The sequence below is a fragment of the Acanthopagrus latus genome, chromosome 13 (assembly GCF_904848185.1).
Source record: "Acanthopagrus latus isolate v.2019 chromosome 13, fAcaLat1.1, whole genome shotgun sequence".
Classification (NCBI taxonomy): domain Eukaryota; kingdom Metazoa; phylum Chordata; class Actinopteri; order Spariformes; family Sparidae; genus Acanthopagrus; species Acanthopagrus latus.
In genome coordinates, this window is record NC_051051.1 from 22,296,255 (window position 1) to 22,316,060 (window position 19,806).

The 19,806-nt window shown below is 39.4% G+C and overlaps 1 protein-coding gene across 1 annotated transcript; it reads right to left on the minus strand.

The window, feature by feature from the left end:
• Positions 1-1,634: 1,634 nt before the first annotated feature.
• Positions 1,635-19,775, minus strand: bckdk (branched chain ketoacid dehydrogenase kinase). The gene is made up of 11 exons (XM_037119388.1): positions 19,331-19,775; positions 16,046-16,114; positions 15,781-15,891; positions 13,451-13,498; positions 11,260-11,379; positions 10,814-10,912; positions 10,055-10,128; positions 8,760-8,888; positions 6,629-6,718; positions 6,235-6,390; positions 1,635-5,625 (listed from the first exon to the last, which is right to left on the minus strand). The coding sequence occupies exons 1-11, from the start codon at positions 19,727-19,729 to the stop codon at positions 5,481-5,483; spliced, it is 1,440 nt and encodes a 479-aa protein (XP_036975283.1). The 5' UTR covers positions 19,730-19,775; the 3' UTR covers positions 1,635-5,480.
• Positions 19,776-19,806: the final 31 nt, after the last annotated feature.

The window sequence follows — 19,806 nt, forward strand, 5'->3', positions numbered from 1 at the left end:
TTTAGCTTAAAACAGCGCTGTGCCTGCCTACAGTGGGTCTATTAAGAAAGCCCAATTACATTCTACACATCCTGTCTAACCTAAACATGTACCTATAGTACATCTATGGAGGTCTGAATGATGCATTCATAGTACACAGAGCTGCTGCATGGCTGTAGACTGAAGACTTTAACTTTTGAACATGAACTTTATTTCAAAGATGGCAGTAACAGTAAGATAGAGATGTTTTAACAATAAAAGTAGTTGTAATTTAAATATGTGTTTGAAGAGTAATTAAAACTAAAAGCATATATGTTAAAGAAGACAGAATCAACTAGGTCTGTAACTACGGAAGCCCTGAGGGTCAAGTGACTCATTGTTTTTCTGATCTGAATTGCTGTCTCTCCTGTTTATGACTTGAGTTCTTACAGTTCTTTCCCCTGTGAAAATGTGAAGAAAAGCATTTTTTTTTTTCATGATCGAAACTGAGTGAACTCTTTTTTTTTACAGGAGAAGAAAAAGGTTCATGTTAGTCACCCAGTGATAAAGTCATTTTTTCAAAACTTTTCATGTGTGAAAACATTTCAGGAGAATTTTATTTTCTAAGAGAGTTTTCCATGAGTGAAACTGAGTTGTTTAAAAGCATTCATACATGTTTTTTCATAGGTTAAACTGAATAAAAAAAAAGTTCAATGTTTTTCAGGAGAAAAAAAATGTTCATTTGTGAAACCGAGTGATTAAAAACATTTTATGAGATAATTTTTGAATCCAAATTAAATTTCCTTTTTGTTCAGGAGTACAACAAAAAAAGTTTCATGTGTGACGCATACATTTTTTACATTTCTTCTGTGGGAAACTGAGTAAAGAAGAGTGAAAAAAAAAAATGTTTTTAGGAGATTTTTTTCCTGAGTGTTGCAGTGTGTCTGTTGTTGTAATACTTATTATGACCACAAGAGGCTGACATGCACCACTACCTAATGTTCAAACGACTAAAAGCATTCATGTTTTCTTCCTGGGGAGTTTATGTTTCTCCTTGCAAACTAAACACAAAATACAGCTATTGTCTACCACATATTCAAAATAAAATAAAATTAAATAAATCACAAATAGAAACAAAATAACTTCAGGATTGCTCTGGCAAAACTTTTTTTTCCCACCAGTTCCCAAGTCATAAAAAGTCACTTTATCATTGCGGCAATTTAATATACTGCATCCATCATATCTCCATATAACAGCTAGCTGATGATATCTGCCTATCAAAGGCTCAGAATGGTAGATATAATTTCTGTGTGAGCACTGCTGAATCATCAGTTCTTTGTATTAAATGTGACAGAACTGGGAACAAATGACATATTACATCCACTGACAAGTGGATATCTGGATATCAGGGATCCAGATATGAAGTTAAACTCGTTTGTATTTACAGTATATTTGTCCTCCTGATGAATCCCACCCGCTGGGGGTGGGTGTCATGGTGGACCATGTGTCAGCAGGAATGGTTTTCCCTGAGAGCACATCACGACCCCGTCCCAACCCCCTCCGCTGAGACTTCACTCTGCAGCACGCCTCAGGTAAAATACACACAAGTGGTCCTCGCAATACCTGTAAGACAACAGTTAGCACACGAGACGCACAAGAAAGAAAGACTGCAAGTGTGACTGTTTTCCAAACCAAGTCAAATTTAATGTTTACAGAGTCCTGAACACAACAGAAAACATGTGAGAGAAACTACGTTCAGTCTAGGAGACGAAACACTCCATGGCAGCACATTTAGTCAGTAACTAGACTCCAGTATTCACCTTTGTACTGGAGATCATATCATTTTTTTTTTCTCTTTGTTGATCTTCATTTTCTATCTAAGAAGCATCTCCACGCTTAAAAATGTGCAGGAAGATTAAACAAATCACAGATTTTTTTTTGCACAGATTTCAGTGTGCGGATGCTTTTCTTGCTCATTCAGTTTGACAGTATAACAGCTCCACAACCTCATTTCAATCAGGTGAGCAGTGTTTCATTCTCTACTTTTTCTATCTGCAACAAATACAAAATCCGAAATCTGGAAAACAGAAATTCAGAAACTCATCTTCCCCCCCCTTCAAAAACTGAAACGATGCAATGAATAAATCAGTATTTTTCAGTCTGCCTGCACTTTTCTTTTTAAGCCAGCAGGGGGCAGACGGTACATAACCCAGCCTGGCTGCCAGATCCATAATGCAGAAACTACCTTCAACATTTCACCAGCAGAAAAAGAAAAAAAAAAACCTCAGAGTGACGCTGGTTGTTTGCGTCCTGTGTCTCAAAAGGGACACAAACCATAAACCATTGTTAACCAACACCTGGCAGCTACTTGGTGTGACCGCCCCCCCCGCTTTACATGCATAATCTACATATATTACTACATCTTCAAGACCTTCAGATCCACAATAAACACATTTATTCATATACAAAGCCTCAGGAGGAATACAGATAATAGAGGCCGCTCTCCGTCACTCTGGGACTGTGAGTTACACGGGGTCATTTTAGTTTTGATTTAATTCCTGATATATTTATTTTAATGTTTGAATCTCTTACAACTGAAATAAGTGGTTCACGCATTTTTTTCTACATGTCTCAAAAGCTAACATCTCATTTTAACTCAAGGGACATTTGTATGTAAACGTAGCACTTGTGAGTGCAAATCCATGTGGACCAGTGAGTGTTAAATTGTAAGATATAAAACATTTTAAAGTTTTATATTATTTATAGGTTTTCTCCGACAACAACAACAAAAAAAGTCCCATTTTCACATCAGGTACACTATACAATGTATGTCATTCTAAAGTTGTTTTTTTAATGATACAGCTCTTATGAATGAAATGGCCAATGATAAAAAAAAATGGATTTGAATACAAACTTCTGATGGTTTACAAAATTCATAGATTTCCAATATTGTTAGCAACCGCTCAAGATTCTCAATACCCTCTCTGATAAAAAGATATCGGCATACACTAATATAGTAACAAATGCTCCCACCACATGAAAACTGAAGTGTAACTGAAGCGTTCAGGTTGACAAACTGTTGCTCACCAGGGAATGTTCAATAAAATGTGAGGAGTGCTTGCGGCGATCTATCGGGGCAAACTCAAAAAGCAAATAATGTCGACTGTGCCGTTTTAACTGACTCGTGGCTCTATTAGGAAACTCAAGAGTGGCCGAGGTTTGATAGTGACTTTTATAACGTTACTTTGAGATCACAACTTGATTTTTGTGTCATTTTGTTTGACAGCAACAATGTAATCACAATCACAAGATACATTTTTTTTTCCGAAGATAATTGATTCTCATCCGTTTGTCTTCAGGTTGAGAGGAATGACTTAATGAGTGCAGACACCTGTTATCCTGAGATGATTAACACACAAAAAAAGTAAAAAGTTTGATATCAGGAAACAATCTTCTAATTTAATCACTATTGCAAAATAGTGGGCTTAAAAAAAAAATTAAAAAAAAACTCTTGGTGTTGCATTTCGTGGACAAAATGACTGTGTGGGCTGAGGGATCACATTCTTGCTGCTACACTTGCAACTCATTATGCTTTAAACGAAACGCTCGTCAGATCGTTTAAAAGCGTCGGAAACACCGTTTCTAATGGCGGAAGTGATTGTGTCCGAAATCTTTTGTAACATTCTGTGATGGACACAGAAGTCAGCTGGATGTTTTTAAGGCGCGCTGTGTTTGAACATCTCCGTCCTACTGAACAACTCTAGACTTTGAACACTACTAGAAATGTACAAGTTTGAAAGTTAGAGTTACCGTAGTCTGCGTTTGAGCAGATGAGTCCTCGACAACCTCTCCAGTCACATTTAGCCCTGTCAGCAACAGCCTTTTTTCAGATATGTAAACTTTTTATATTTCAAAACATTTACTGACATATTTTATGTCATAAAACAAAACAAGAGTTCGTCTTATGGCATAAAATATCTTATGCACCTAAACAACAATAATTTCAACAGACCCATTTACTCTGAGATGAGGGAACCGGAAATGTGGAAATGATGACTTATTTACAGGTTTTAGAGACTCATTTCTGCGGCATTAACATTGTAGCGATTGGTTGACCACGACTGTTTGAAGCATACTTAGTTGTTAGGGAACCGAACATTTCTAAAATAGCAGAAATATAAGGAAGAAATCGCTAAATAAAGGTAATTTAAAATAAACCCACATCAAGTTGTGATCTACAGAAATGGACCTAAAAAATGACTAGCAACCTCGGCCAAACTGGACTGAACAGTAACTCTGTCGCAGACCCATCCTGAAATGTAATCTTTTACAAAACATATCTCAAAAAGACAGAAAACCTGAAATACACCTGACACACTTTCTAAAAAAAAAACAAACATCTAAAGTCGAATAAAACAGAAAAAATAAAGACGAAAACATTAGACAATACTTCTCTGGTATATTGTTACTCTGAAATTTGTTATAAAGTCAAAAAGCTGCTATGATTGGTGCAAGTGCTGAGCGCTACAACAGGAAATCTATTCATTGTGCAAAAACACCTGACATCGGACTTAAGTAACTGACACGGTGTGCATCTGTGTGAACCGATAAAGGCAACCAACAAAAAGAAAGGAAAAAACAAGACGAGTAAAAGAAAGCATGCAGCTGAAGGACTAGCGTCACACATTAAGGCCACTGAACATCTCGGTTGGCTTCCCCGCCTGAGGGCTCTGCAAAAACACTGCTAAACAAAGACGTTCATCACGGCGTGTGACAGAAAATGTTAATGAGCTTTTGGTGTTTTGGCAGTTTCCTCTGCTTTTATCAGCAGCAGCTGATTAAGTGAAGGCTTTGTAGAATATTGATACGGGTCGTCAAGGGTTGAGGTTTACAGCTCGAGACGCTGAAGCTTTCCCCGGCAGACCTTAGCTATTGAAACAACTGATGATGTACAGGAAGGAACTGGCTATTTAAACTAAGGTCATATTGATCTTTATGAAACATGCAAGCAGCTTTGTGCAGGAGATTTTGACATGGTTGCTGGAGTGTCTCAGAAGTTTCATTTGAAACTTTTATCTTCAAAACGTCTATTTTGAGGCTATGTGACTCGTAACTTCAGAGTGAACTTCTTTAAAACTGAAGCTCTTTTTCCTTTCCTTCCTTCCACAGTAACATCAACGTCCACTTTCATGCACAGTTTGTCCCGATAACCTAAACATTCAAAAATTCATACAACCCATGAAACTTCCAGACGACATGTGACAGGGTAGAAAACACAAAGGAAAAACGACGGAAATCATTAACTTGAGAGCTAACATAGCTTATAATCAGTCTAAGGCAAAAACAAAAAAGGAACAAGTAGTAGGTTGGTGAATTTGGGAGCTTTCTGACAACATACTGTGTAGGCTCTCACTCTGTGGACCAAAGTCCTGTAGTCCATGCCAGCCTTCTTCCTGATGCCCTCTGTCCTCCTGCGTGGTGATTCCTGCGTTCGGATCTTCAGGGTCGACCATCGGGGAGCTTTACACTCTGAAGCTCTCTCCCTTACCGTCGATGTGGCGCAGGCGCAGGTAGACGTCTGTGCCGATGCCCTGCATAGACTGTATGGAGAGAGAGCCGCCCAGGTACTCAGCGTAGGCCCTGGAGGTGGGCAGGCCGAAGCCAAACCTGCAGAGCACAAAGACACAGTCAGCAAAAGTGACGCCTGGTTGAAAAAAATGAGGATCTGTTGTCGAGACAACACGAAGTTGATCGGAAATGAAGTGTGAACTGCCACCCGCAGGTAAATACGGGAGACCAGTGGACCCAGAAGCCACTGCCAAGCCTTCACTCAAAACTCCACTCTCACCTCGCCCTCTTTAACCATGTTGACACGGAATCAGTACATATGACACACTGCGCTGTGGCCAACGTTTAAAGGGGCACTATGTAGTCTTGGCGAGGAAATTCAATCTCAATATCAATGAGATGGTTAAAAGGTGTAAAGCATCTCTAAGATGCAGATTGTATTGTTTCTACCCCAAGTGCAACTACATCAGTGGAAGTAACCACTGGATACTGGGCTTTAGTATCAGTGTGTCATTGTTTTGTGCCGCTGAAGGTTGAATATTTACAAATGAAAAAAAGCTGTTCACCAAACTAAAACTGCTTACACTCCTGTATGCAATAAACCGCCCCTGCATGCCGGTCTCAAATGTTAGCTGACGTCACTCAAACACCCTGGTTCTCAAATTGAAAAACCTCTGTAAATATTGAGCACAGATTTTAAATTCCTACCCATGCATGGGGCTGGACTGGTTCCCACTGTTGGTAATGTTGTTGAAGAAGTTGCTCATGCGGGGGTCCTGTGCGCTCTCCTCAGCCGTGCTGAAGTGGTAGTCCATCACCTTGTCCACAATGTTGTGAGGGATGCCGCCACCACGGTCTGAAATCCTAAAAAAGAAAAAAAAAAGAGAAAATTTTAAGCTTTGAGGAACAAAATAGTTAACTACTGTAATGTATTTTCTTTATCTTAACCACTCCTAACTTGTTAAGAACAGCAGCTTTGTTTCTGACAGGGCCTCAAAGTTGGATTTTGTCAGCACTCGGCAAAAAAACACACACCACTAAGGAACATAATTAAATACCACTTTTAAAGCAGTAGCAAAAGAAAACGCACACAGGCACTCACCTGATGACAAAATCAATGTCATTATTGGCGATGGTGACGACCACATCGGGCACGTTGTATGGGGTGTCCAGATGGCTTTCCATGGTGGCCCTGCAGGGACAAAACAGATGGATGTCATGGGGAGTTTTGTTGTTTTAGGTGATGTTGTTTTTTTGTGCTACACACACACACACACACACACACACACACACACACACACACACACAAAAGATGGCAGTCAATGCTGCTGTTAAAAATCTGCTTTTTCTGAGTTAACAGCTGATAAACTACCCTTCAGTTTATAAGATGGAATAAACAGTCAGGCTTTTCTAAATGTTTGCCAGACACACTCGATCTTCAGAAAGCTAAAAGGACCTGTGTGTACGCTGACATGAAGTCTACTTAAGCAAGAACAGCTTTCCAAATCCGTCTGTCCTTTTTAACTAGTAATCAAGATCACTGAGGGGAATGTAGCCAGCAACACACAACCGAGCCAGAAACTCCAGCCAGAAAATGTTCCTCCAGCTCTAACCACAGCAACTCCCAACAACACAGAATGAAGTCGTTATTGCTCGTCTTCTCTCACAGTCGAAAACAGAAAAAGATCATTTACAAACAGAATAATATTTCACTATAGATGCTTCTGGAGGGGTTAGTGAGGGAAAGATGAAAAAGATGAGGACTTCATGAAGCCAAGATATTTTAAGTGAACACATGTTTTGGTATACAACTGTACATTGCATATATTCTTTATAATGTAATATTTTATATAATACTTTACATACATTATTATATTTTTTAAATCATATATATTTGTATACATTTTTCATTATTTCATTTTTTTTTTACAATTAATCTTATAATCTTATATTTTATTTATCTAATCCTTGACTTTTGTCGTAGTTGTTTTTTCTTTCTCTTTCTCAGTAAATGAGTGAATGAATATGTCTAAGGGACAAAATTTAGATTTATTGTCTCAGCTGTAAATTCAGCTGTTAATCGTTAATTCTTATTCAAATTTGATTTAGCCAATACCGACCTAAACAAACCTGTGATTATATTAATCTGTTTGTACATGAGCTATACTTGATTGTGTAAATTCTTCGTACAGGTTTTCACCACACAAGGCCTCACTTTAAAGCATTTGTACTTGTTTGTACACTGGAGTTCAACAAAGAACAGTCTGAAACAGAATGTCCTGCATGTCTTGTCTTTTACTGCGGGACTGGTTCCAGCGAAGGTTATTTTAGTTCAGCTCTCTCGATTGATTTAATGACAGCATAGTCCTGTGTGTGCAGGAACGTTTGTTCTCAAGCTGGGCGCTAAATAAGGATCGATCTCTCAGTTCTATTTTTTCATTTTCCTGTTTGGCTATTTAATGTTTGTTGTTTTAATCTGAAACTCTTTTCTCAGACGTTTTGTTGTCAGTTGCTCACACTTCTCTATTGTTTTGTTGTTTCATGCAAAAAAAGTGATTTATTTTTGGTCTTTGAGAGATTCTATTATTAGAATCTGTCACTGAGACCTATAAAAAACCTTTTTCAATGTAAGAATAAGCTTTTATTACATCAGTGTTAGATATAGAGTCATTTGTATCTTACAAACACTGTGCTGGATCTTTTTCTACATGGAACTAAATATGATTTCATCCTTCTGAAATTGAAAATCCTCCTCCAAATGTTAATCTCTCAATCACTAATTAATTTCTTAACATAAGAGAAATAAAGTCTGAGAAGGCAGTTTTATTGGATGATATTTGAAGGCTTGAGAGTCTTTTGGGTTGGATCAGAATTTAAATTTAAGGTTTTGCTGTGATCTTTTATATCAATGATGAAGTACGACCCCTTGAGAGTACATTTATAAAAGGACCAAAAAACTGAAAAATAAAGCAAAGCTTTACCACAGTGTTCCCAAAGTTTCATACATCAGGTAAATTTTGCATGTTGTAAGATTAACAAATGACACATTTGCAACAGTTAATCATGAGCACTGTATCATGAATTGCACCGACAACTGGCTTTAATGTTTCATCCCAACTTGTAAAAAATCTCTTGTATCATCATGATTTTCACCTGATCTCATGCAACAGGAACAGATATCAGAGAGATATCAAAATATCAATATGCAAAGTGTGTAGAAGTGGTAAAGTCACCTCATGGCATTCTTGAGGAGCTCGGGCAGGATGTAATCCAGAGGCAGCGGGATGAAGGGGAAGCGAGCTGCCACATGTCCATTGATCCTCACTCGGGGAGAGTTCCCGTACTGGTGCTCACACAGACGCCTGAGGAACACATGAGGAGTATTTACAGCATCGTATAGAATGTGATCTACCGGATACTCTGCAATGTAATGTAAAAGCCTTGCCTAACAGGGTTACATTCTCAAACTTTCATATGCGTCATAAACAGTCTTTGCTGCCAAGATGGGGTTAGGAATTAAACTGTTTTACTGTATACTTCTTCTCTTCTTTTAACTGTCTGTTTTTCTATCAGGAGTAACACATTTTCTTTGAAAAGCTGCTATGTTATAAAGCACTGCATTTAAGTTACAATTTGTGGAATTACTTAACTGAGTCTTTTCTTTTCATTGCTCTTTCTCCTCCACAATATTTCAGAGGGAAACACTGCATTTTTTCAGGACACATTTTTGCAAGTACAGCTGACATAATGAATCCATCAATTTGCTATTTTAGGTGACTGAAAATGGCAACTGGTTATGTTGACTGTTTCAGCAGATGCCTGATTTCCAGCTTGGTCAAAGCTTTTAAAAGTCAGCGTTGAGCCCCATTATTAGTGTCATGGTGTACATGGCTGTATACTGTAGAGATCAATTTGTATTGAGGGGCATTCAAACAGGACAGCATAAGCAAATGACATGTTATCAAACTATGCATGGTTGGACTGAAATGCAACTTTTGAGTGTATTTTAGACTTTTGGGCTCCTGTTTTTTCTCAAAATGGTAGTGTAGTTTAGTGTTTTGTATCATGACATATGCCAATTACCACTAACCCACTGAGGCTAAAGGGAATGTTATTATACCAAACTGACTGACACTGTAATCCTTAAAGTCATGTTGCTAGTGTCTCTAAAATACAACTTTTGTTAAGCTTTTTTGCTATTGTAATTATTATCAACATGTGCTGACTTTTCTGTGTTCAAAAGCTGTTACTGTCCCAACAATTAAACAGATAATTTTCAGTAAGATTTACTGATTTACAGTCCACGATCTGTGTGAACTTTCTTTTGAACTCAGTAAAAGTGTCTGACTCCAAAAAGGTCATTCAATAAGATAACAAAAGGTAAACAGGAATGATAGCTCATATCTGGTTCACAGCTGAAGGGTGTTATCAGCTGACCTCCGACTTCTCTCAGTCAACAGAGCGCTCATACAGAAGCACAAAGTCATCTAAAGGTGATATATAAACAAAGCAGTGTGGCTACAATTACCTGGCAAAGTCCACCCACTTCTCGATGATTTTTTTGGGAGAGAGACGTCTGCATATGATCCCAACAAAATCAGGCTGAAACAAGAACAGAAATAATTAATTAATAAACTTAATTTAATTAAAACACTACGTTTAAAATTGTGTGTAGAATAAATATCAATGAAAAGGATTGTTCTTTCTCCTGCATGATGTCGATCCTACTATTCAATTCATGAATTCAGTTGCTGTTACACATTAACATGATATTTAAACTGCCAAAACAAACATTGCAATCTAGTTGATGCTTTCTTCCAGCTGAAAATATTCCCAAAGAAATGCGCTCTTTTTTTTTGTTGGAGTAATGTTCACTTGATTGTGAATGAGCTTTTTTAAAGATGAAGACTTTATTAGAAACTCATTTGCTTGGGGCTGAGAGTCACCGATCGGGTGAGAAAGTCAGAGACGGGTGCAGTATTACCTCCTGACGAACAGTGTTGGGCAGTAACGTCTCCACAAGTAGCAGCGTTAACTAGTTTAACTTCATTTCTCAGTAGCGTGATCGTAGCATCGCTGTTTTCTGAATCAAATAGCTTTTCAGTAGCTTAGCTTTATTATCTATTGACCAAGTAGCGCAGTAGCGTCCACACAAGCTACATTTTTACAAACATCTCTGAAGCTCAGCTGCAGTCTGAAATAAAAGGATCTTTTGCCATGTTGCTTCATTTGTTTCTTCAAATTATATCCTGCTCCAAGAAAACAACACAGCAACGGTCGGACGTACGTTGTCTTCGTGGAGGGCGAGGTGGTGCGTGGCCAACATTCGGATTCCCAGACGAGAGCACAGCGTCGTATCCAGGAAGCTACGGAGGATTGTCTCATCCTGCAACAGTAGGAAAGGAAATGCTTTAAACTCTCTGAACATCTTCAACAGTGGCATGAAAAACAAACCTCTGGCAAAACCGGATCTTAAAATTACATCAACAGGTTTTGTAAGCAAAAGAATGAGACATCTAAGAACTGGATTCAGGATGCAATATTTACTTTTTAAGGTCAAGTTTTGATCCTTAATGGGATCTTTCTGACAAATGAAGGAACCAATTAATCTGATGAAATAAGTAAAGTATCCTCGATAAAATACTACTATATAAGTTATTATTAAAACTCTAGTGAGAAATCATTTCCATTGTAGTGTGTTTGTTCTGAGAGTTTTGGAGGTGCAGTTATTACCTGGATGTGTCTGCGACACTCCCTGAAGCCCTGTGCCAGCATGGTCACCACATCTTTATGGTCGTCCAGCAGCTGCTGCACCAGCTTACAGAAACGAGCCTCCACTTCCTGATCCTTGATCTGTCAACAGAAGAAAATGCTTCATACACTTGATGTGAACGTGATGTTAAAAAAGCCATGTTTAAAAGACAGGCCTTTCATTACCTTTTGAATAAAAAAGCCTTTTTGTCACATTAACTACTGCTGGTTTGAGTCTTTATTACTTGCTTTAAGAGAAACGCTTTTCAATTATGAAACTTCTCCAGTTGTCTCTACTTTTAGGCTAACTTTGTAAAGTTACCATCAGTGAAACTCTACACCTTCTGTTAAAATGTTTCCCAACAAAGGCATTCCAGGGGATTAAAGAGCATAATCCCTCAATTTTCTGCCTTTTGTGAAAGTACCAAGACTGCAGAAAGTGTCTGATTTCACTGATGGAACCTTTACAGTGATGGTGAAGGATTGGGAATGTGGAAATGTACTTTATTAATACATTATAGTTTAAGATGTCCACTACTATAACACAGGTAACTGCAGCACCTCTCATTATGGTTTAGCTTGTCCTTTATTTAAAAGTCAGAAAGCTTAAATGACATCCATCATGATCATGATCATCATAATTCACTGCAGTGAAACATTAAGTCCTAGAGGGTGCACACCTGCACACACTTTACGATTGTGTTATTGATACTGGTTTATTTTCAGAATAATTCTAAAATGTGTTCAGCAATATTCCCAGTTTTAACATTTCAGAAAAGATGCATTCATTTAACATAACATTATAATCACAGGCACAGCAGACAGTACTTAAGGAAGGTACATTTGATCCGGGATTAAGCTCTGTATTTAATTCTAGGATTAACTGATGTACAAAAGAGTGCTGCAGTCTAAACGTGCTAACTTGTGAAATCCTGTATCTCCAGTTTGATGTGAGCAATTTGCAGTCATTGTACAGGACATGTCTGTGGTCAGAGACAGTCTCAACTGTTGTCATGGTAGACTGACTCATGGAGTTTCTCAAGGGACTGGCCTTCAACCTTCAGTTTTTACTTTAAACTAATGAAAGAACAGTTATAGTACAGGCAGTATAACAATGCTGTAAGCAACAGGCGTGCTTTTGAAAGCCTGAGGTAATTAAACAGAACAGAACATAAAACATGCTCAGCAGGTCTGACGTCGCCTGCAGTCTCTCATGTACTGACACAGCAGCAAATTGCCACAATTTTCTTATTTGCCAAGTATTCAACGATGGAAAAAGAGATAAATAAAATAACTTTCTGTTCACCGTCACTGCCAATCAAGAAGTATCTGAAGAGAACTGACCCACATTCCACACTGTGCATGTTTCATGAAGCTGAATCCACTCTGAACCCTAAGACTGAGATTGCACAAGCTGTCAGCTTTGGAAACAGCCATTATAAACATTATAACTCTGAATATGCAGTCAGGTCATGTTTTATTCTGTATCAACAACATCTTAGCAGTACAATAAATCATAAATCATATCCTGCTCAGGTTTGTTCAAGTACTTCTTAAATGCAAATATATTTGGTTTGTTTACTCTTCTATGACAGTAAACTGATTATTGTTGTGGACAAAACTAGAAATTTGAGGACATCATCATGGGCTTTGGGCACTGATTTGTTCCTATTTTCTGACATTTTACAGACCAAACAAATCTATTAATCAAGAAAAAGATCAACAATGAAACACAATTGTTAGTTGCAGACCTAAAGCAAAGACATGTTTGAGAATTGGTCAATCATTCAAGTAACTTAAATATAATGCAAAGTGGTTGCAGCTGATCAAACATGATGTTTTGCATGTTTATTTAATGCTGTGAAAAGTATTTGGTTTAATCACAAACCAAATATCCGTTGGGGGATTTGCATCAGATACAAATTTTAAGATGTGGCTTTAATTTAATAAATGTAATGAAAAACATCTCTGAAAGAAGCAGCACGAGTTGTGGGTTAGGGTTACATGCGGATTGGCTAAGTTCTGAACAGATCGACCAATCCTGGAGCTGCTACAGGCAGGCAGAACAAAAACCTTGACACCAAGTGTTCACACTTCCTGTTTATGACCACAAGTGAAGCTGCTCCCTGAGACATGAAGAACTTGAACCTATGACCTTGAGTGTATCACTCACCGGGGGGAAGTCACTGAGCACGTGGTAGGCTCTGATGTACAGTTCATGCTGTAAGGAAAAACAAGAGGCTTTAGTTAGACCAATTCTCCATGATCGTCCACCCACCCAACTTTAAAACATCACACCACCAGCACCGGCCCCTGACTGGGCCCCACAACACTACTGACAAGTCCACATGTGGTTTACATTTCATAATGCCTCTATATGATGAATTCTCTGTGTTACCAACAATGACCTCCCTAGAAAGTAAGCTTTGCTCCTGCTTTTAAATTCAAGTTTAAATGATTTAATTGTGTATCTTCTTCTTTTTGCCAGAAGATTTGACAGACTGAGTCAAGCCACCCTGACCTACATTACAACTGGTGGCAGACAAAAGGAACTGCTCTTTATGTAATCGGCACTGAGGAGGGAATCTAGGTGAAAGTTCATCAGCAATGAGACGTGCAGAGCCGGTGAATCGGTTATGAAAGGACTGGAGGGAACACAGAAAAGAGGGTACTCTGTTCCCACACGGAGGGCCAGGGAACAAATTAAACTGAAAATGAAAAACATGATACACTGATATCAATTAACTGTGTGCGCTCCTCTCTGCAAGAGGGGGTTTAGAGGAATTTTGTTTGTTCAAAATGGCATTTGAAAAACTCAACAGCAATGTTTGTTTCCAGGAAATGTCCTGGTTGCTGTGGATGTTTCACATACTTCCCACTGAAATGACCACTCAGTGAGGAAACAGTCCCGTTACATGTACTTCCTGGGAAAGTCACTGGGAAAATTGGAAATACGATTATGGGTCATACTTATGGTGCTTGATGGGTCTAGCATAAATACATGATAACTGACTCACTGGCATACAAAAATCGGCTGAAGTGGTGAGCAGGTAAAATGCTAGTATCACTTATGTGGAACATGGAACATGGAAGTGCAGTCTGTAAGTATCACTAGTTGATATAAGAGGACAGGACTCTGTTTGTGGCTAAGAGAAACTTCGAAACTACAACAAAACTGGTGAATCCAGAACAAATTGTCTTTGATTACTTGACCTTGCCATTTAGGAACACATCTTTCAATGCCAAGTAAAAAATAAAAAACAAAAAGTAAAAAAGGCTGACTGTGCACTCTCTGCTCTGACACTCCCTGCTCTTGTAAAAACAAAGCTTCTGCTATCACTAATGGGTCATGTCACGCTGACCTCAATACTGCATACTGAAGGTTACGTCTGCTGCCAGCCACATTATACTGTATTATACAAGCGGAGGTGGAATTTCTGGCACAAGTTCAACTACTCCAAAGAACGACCGGAAAAAATCTGAAGACTCCAGCAACACTTGTACTGTTTTATACACAACTGAACTGCCACACCAACATGTTTCTCCTTGAGGCTGATAAAGGCCACAAACTGAAACACATTTTTCTGTATATGACACATGTTGCTCGAGTTTGACCTCTTCATACAGGATCACAGAAATGGTGCAGTAAACTATAAAATATGTATAATCTATGCAAATCAGATGCTGAGGTGCTGCAACTGGCAATGTTGTGTCAGCTATATGAGCAGCATTTCTAAAGCTTTTCAAGCACTTGGAAATATCATGTCATGATGAGTCTGCCCAAAGTAATTGGGATTCACAATATCATAACTGACAATCATCATAATATTCTTAAAACTAAATTGCACTAAAGCATACTGGAATCCTTTTAACATTGCATTTTGTTCAGAAACATATATCTTCATTGCATTCAAGGTATGACACATCGTTTATTAATGAAAAACAATAATTCAAAGAATCTTAAATAAGTAATCATAAATCATAAGGCCCCAATGCACAAATGAAGGATTAAGAAGTGGTGGTAATCTCATCTCTTTGTCATTTTTTAGCTATGGAATCCATTGCATTTATACACATCAGAATAAAGATGATTTTGTGGGTGTGCATCTGCTATTTGATAGCAGGAGACAATCTAATATGATGATGAGATTGTTTAATTTCATATAACGAAATGCAACTCTACCATTTATGCCGTTCAACGCCTTGCCCAAGGACACGTCAAACATGTGGCACTGGGATCACGCCACCAACTCCTGTGATTAGTCGACAACCAGCACTACCTTCGGAGCCACATCCACCCCTCCACGCTGGGAATGATGGAGGCGGCAGCAGCACCTTCCCTAATGTCGTTCAAAGTTCAGCCCCGATCCTCCTATGAGGTGGCCCAGTTGTCACTTTCTTATTATAGAATCTGCTGAAGAGCCGATGCCTCCTCGCTTCATGTATAGCTTCACACTATAGCTGAGGGCAGTGCTGTACGTGGTTTGCCGGCCGTGTTCTTACCACTTGCAGAATGGTGGGGTTGCAACCGATGATGAAGGGCAAACTGCGGAAGCCCTTGATGCGATGGGCGATTCGCACAGGGAGCTCCTTGTGTAGATACTTGGCACTGCTCTGAGATCACACACACACACACACACACACACACACACACACACACACAGACAGGAAAACAGTGGAAAGCAAATGAGTGAAGAGTGACAGAGATCGAGGAGTTTCTAATCAAACATACACTTGGCAGTTCTCTCGATGTGTCTGAAACATTTACCAGGATGTGGTGTCCATCAGGAGACTTTCCAGAATACAGCAGGGTCGCTAGTGTCAGTCGCACTGAGGCCTGGAGACACATTAACAGGCTTAATTACACACACGGTCAAGTTCAGAACAGCAGGTCAAACCATCGTTCACCAGAACACAACTATTCACTAAACTTTTTTCAAAATATATTTTTGTGTACAGGGAGTTGCTCAGGCTCAGCTAGAAACAGTCACTAATTCTCATGTATCATGGGAAAGAAACCTGTAATGTGTTTTTCCAAAGTGTGTGGTAGGTAATGAATCACTGTGCTGCGACTGGATTTCAGGGCAATGGTTACATCACCGACTCAGCAAAGACTGCTGTGGCTATAAGACAATGACTCCAAAGCAGCTCATGATAATCACATCCACGAAATCTCCCCCCGAGCTTAGATACTCTGCAGCAGGCCTGCTCAGGCACTTTTATTGAAGGGCCAGATTTGGAAAAAGTGAAGCACCATGGTGCCAAACTTTTACATTCTCCATGTCTGACCTCTAAAGCTCAGATCATTTAAATATGATTAAAAATGTACTTTTCATCACTGATAGAGAAACATTTTATTGACTTTTTATATTGAAAAAAACAGCACATTTTCTTAATCTTCAAAATAGATTGTCAGTTTTTTTGATGGAAATAGTATTTTTGTGCTCAGAAACAGACTCAACTAATGAATGGGCCAATTAGCCTCCTGACAATATGATCAGTGGGTGAGAATAAGGTTGTTTAAGTGCCGCTTTCAGCCAATGGGCCACCAGTCGGATAGGTCAGAACTATAATGTAAAACTTCTTTGCAAGAATAATCTGTTAGGTGTTAATGTGTAGCTGTTGCTTGTGAAGAAAGCCTTGAAAATCCAGCAACAGGTGATAACGTCAGGGAACTAGCATTGGTGTCACTGTCACTGTCAATACTTGCTAAATCCCACATTTACACCTGGTATCAACGTGCAATCAGCAAATGGAAATCTAAACTGGATAAGGACAAATTAATACAAGGGTGCTAAGGTGCATAATTGCATTGTGATCAGATCTCATGTGTATACTAGGAGTAAATGGGCACAGGCGCACCTTAGTCAAACAGTTAAGCCAGCTGTGGTGCAGAGAATGGGTTTGCTCAAGCACAGAGAGGCAGGAATGTATAAGTGCACAATGTACAAGTGTAAAATTTGACCTGAATGTGACTCGAGAGAAGGTCAGCTAAAGATTACTTTTCATGCTCGGTCGCCATCCAGTACAGTCAAGTACAAGTTTTTCTTTCACAAAGTCGGTCACTTTTTAAAACACAGGTTTACAGACAGACCTGTTTTCATGTGAAGTCGTCTGTCTTTACTTATTCTAGTCTATTCACTCTGCCTAATCTTTTTTTAAACATTTGTATGCGTTTGTAATTCCTCTTACGTGACCTGACGTTTCTTTTCTATCACCCTTTTAGCACTTTTATTCTTTATATTTGTATTAATTCATAGTGACATTTCGTGTCTTGCCTTTTGTCTCCTTTTTTTAAAAGGACCTTTTTGTAAGAAAAGTTGATTTTTCAGTCTCATTTCCAACTCATCAAAAACTGATGACCCTGCAAATGAGACTCAAAAATCTATTCTTCTTACTTAATAGGTTCTGTAGCATCTTCTTAGTCTCGGCTTCTATCCGTTTATCTTGACGGTTCAGCATTTATTGCTATGTCATCTGCCAGAGTATCCTGCTTTTGCTTTGTCTGTCAAAACACTTTCATTATCTTGTGACTTTCCCACTGGCCTGAGCCCCAGGGTGGTGACCACTGCAGCAGGTTAATGTGTGACTATCAGTCAGGGGATATAAACTGCAGCTGACCGCCATCAGCCAGATTTGTGGTCTTTGTGATCAGAGGCTACGTGCTCTTTTAAGCACTTTCACTCGGCAGCAGCTCAGTCTTTGTGAAACAGGTTTACGACTTTCCTGCTACTTTTGCCAACATTGTCATTTGTGGCTGACAAAGTTCTGGTGGGGTTGTTTTTTTTTGTTTTTTTTTTTGTTTTACCCCTCTCAGTATTCTCAGCTAACGTGCATCTGCAAATTCCTTCCTCATTTTGCTGCGGAAGAAATGAAAACTGATGATGTTTGTTTTTCTGAGTGAAAAGTTATTGACAAATCACTGAGGCATCCATGTTCTTTAAATGTTCTTTGGAAAAAGTTGGGGGGAAAAAAGTGAGCAAAAAAGTCAGTGAGGGAGGAGTGTGTTGGGTAAAAATCTATCCATGTTAGACAGCGCAGTTCCTTAAATACAACACAGACACTGGCTCTTCTGTTTTGATTCGACCTTCGATTAATAATCCTACATATTTGCGTTACCCTTTATAAGCCAGTCAAGCATAACTATAGTCGAAGTTACCAAAGCAAAAAACTGATTGATGGATGCAAGAATCAACGCACATTTAGGCTGCATTTCCTTAAATACATTAACGATGGATAAAATATCGGAAAAGCTGCCTCGACGAACGCTGGCTTCAAGTTCACAGAAATTGGGTCAACCGACCTCCATCGCTGAAACTTCACACCATCAACGCTCTTTAGGTCATTCCTCATATATACGTTGCGTAATTTAATCACAATGACAGCTTTTTACAGACAAGTTTTCTTAGCAGGTCAGCCACAAAGACAACAAACCATTGGACTGGCAGTATAAGCGAAATCGCCGTGTTATTTTGCTCTAAATTCATGTACGTCAGCTTGCAAAACATAATGTTCCGATGAAATCAGGCGGCGTTGCGTTCACGCCCTCGGGAGAAAATCTGTCAAATAGCGGTTGGAGCTAACGGACAGGCTTGGCTGGTAAATGTATTTTATGAATCGTACTCACCATCTTAAACGCAGGTTGATATCCTTCAAACAAATCAAAAGGTAGTTTACTGTGCCTTTGTCTGATATACAAGCATCACCCATCTTATATCATTTGACATGATGGTTTAATAGATTACAATAACCATAGGCAGTTCCTTCTCGGTGACACCTTTGTCCATGCTATCCAACTTATCTCGGGTCCAGAGAAGTAACTTAATATGGATAGCATTAGCTAGCTCGCTTTAAACTCTGAGGTGGACCTGTCATCGAGGTGAGAGACATTCATATGCATTGCTCGTTACTCTCTTCTGTGTGTCCGTGAACTCAGCAGAAGCCCTGCTAACGGCTAGCGTCACTGTCAAGCTAGAGCTAGCTTACGCCCTCGTTGCTACAGTAGTGGGAGCACGGTTTCAGAGGAGCGCACGGCAAAATGTCACATCCTCACCTTTTCTGCGGAGACGTCAATTGCAGACTGGTTGTAAAACGACGTGACAGTCTTTGACCGCTCTCTTGCCAACTCTGAATACCCCATCGAGGATGTGGACCGAAATCTGTTGCTCCCCGTGCTTGACATCGGCGGTACTGTTTTGGTGAGGGGGGCAAGCAAGAGGCTGCCGAGCCTCGGCCTGGCCCTGCAGGTAGCACCGCTCAGCATCTCCACGATACCCGCCAGTCCCGGACGCATTTGGAGACAAGCTGTGTGTGTGAACAGGGTGGCCCTGTTCCTGTACAAGCACTGAACTCTAGTGTCGCTACGAGGCCATTGGGGTCGCGTCGTAATGGTGCACAAAGGCACGTATCTGAATACAGTAGAGAAAGGGTACAGAAAGGGCTTTGTGCGCATTGGCCAGTAGGGGAGAATGCTGGAGCGACGACATGACAGCTGAACCAATCAATTGGCCAGAGGCGGAGCGAAACCGC

What these genes read in the sequence shown, in the direction of transcription:
- bckdk (XM_037119388.1), bottom strand. Translation starts at nt 19,729, where the DNA reads ATGCGCACAAAGCCCTTTCTGTACCCTTTCTCTACTGTATTCAGATAC. An exon ending in AAGTGGGTGGACTTTGCCAG is followed by an intron (nt 8,889 to 10,054) that starts GTAATTGTAGCC and finishes TGTGTTCCTCAG; the next exon opens with GCGTCTGTGTGAGCACCAGT. An exon ending in CTCCTCAAGAATGCCATGAG is followed by an intron (nt 6,719 to 8,759) that starts GTGACTTTACCA and finishes TTGTCCCTGCAG; the next exon opens with GGCCACCATGGAAAGCCATC.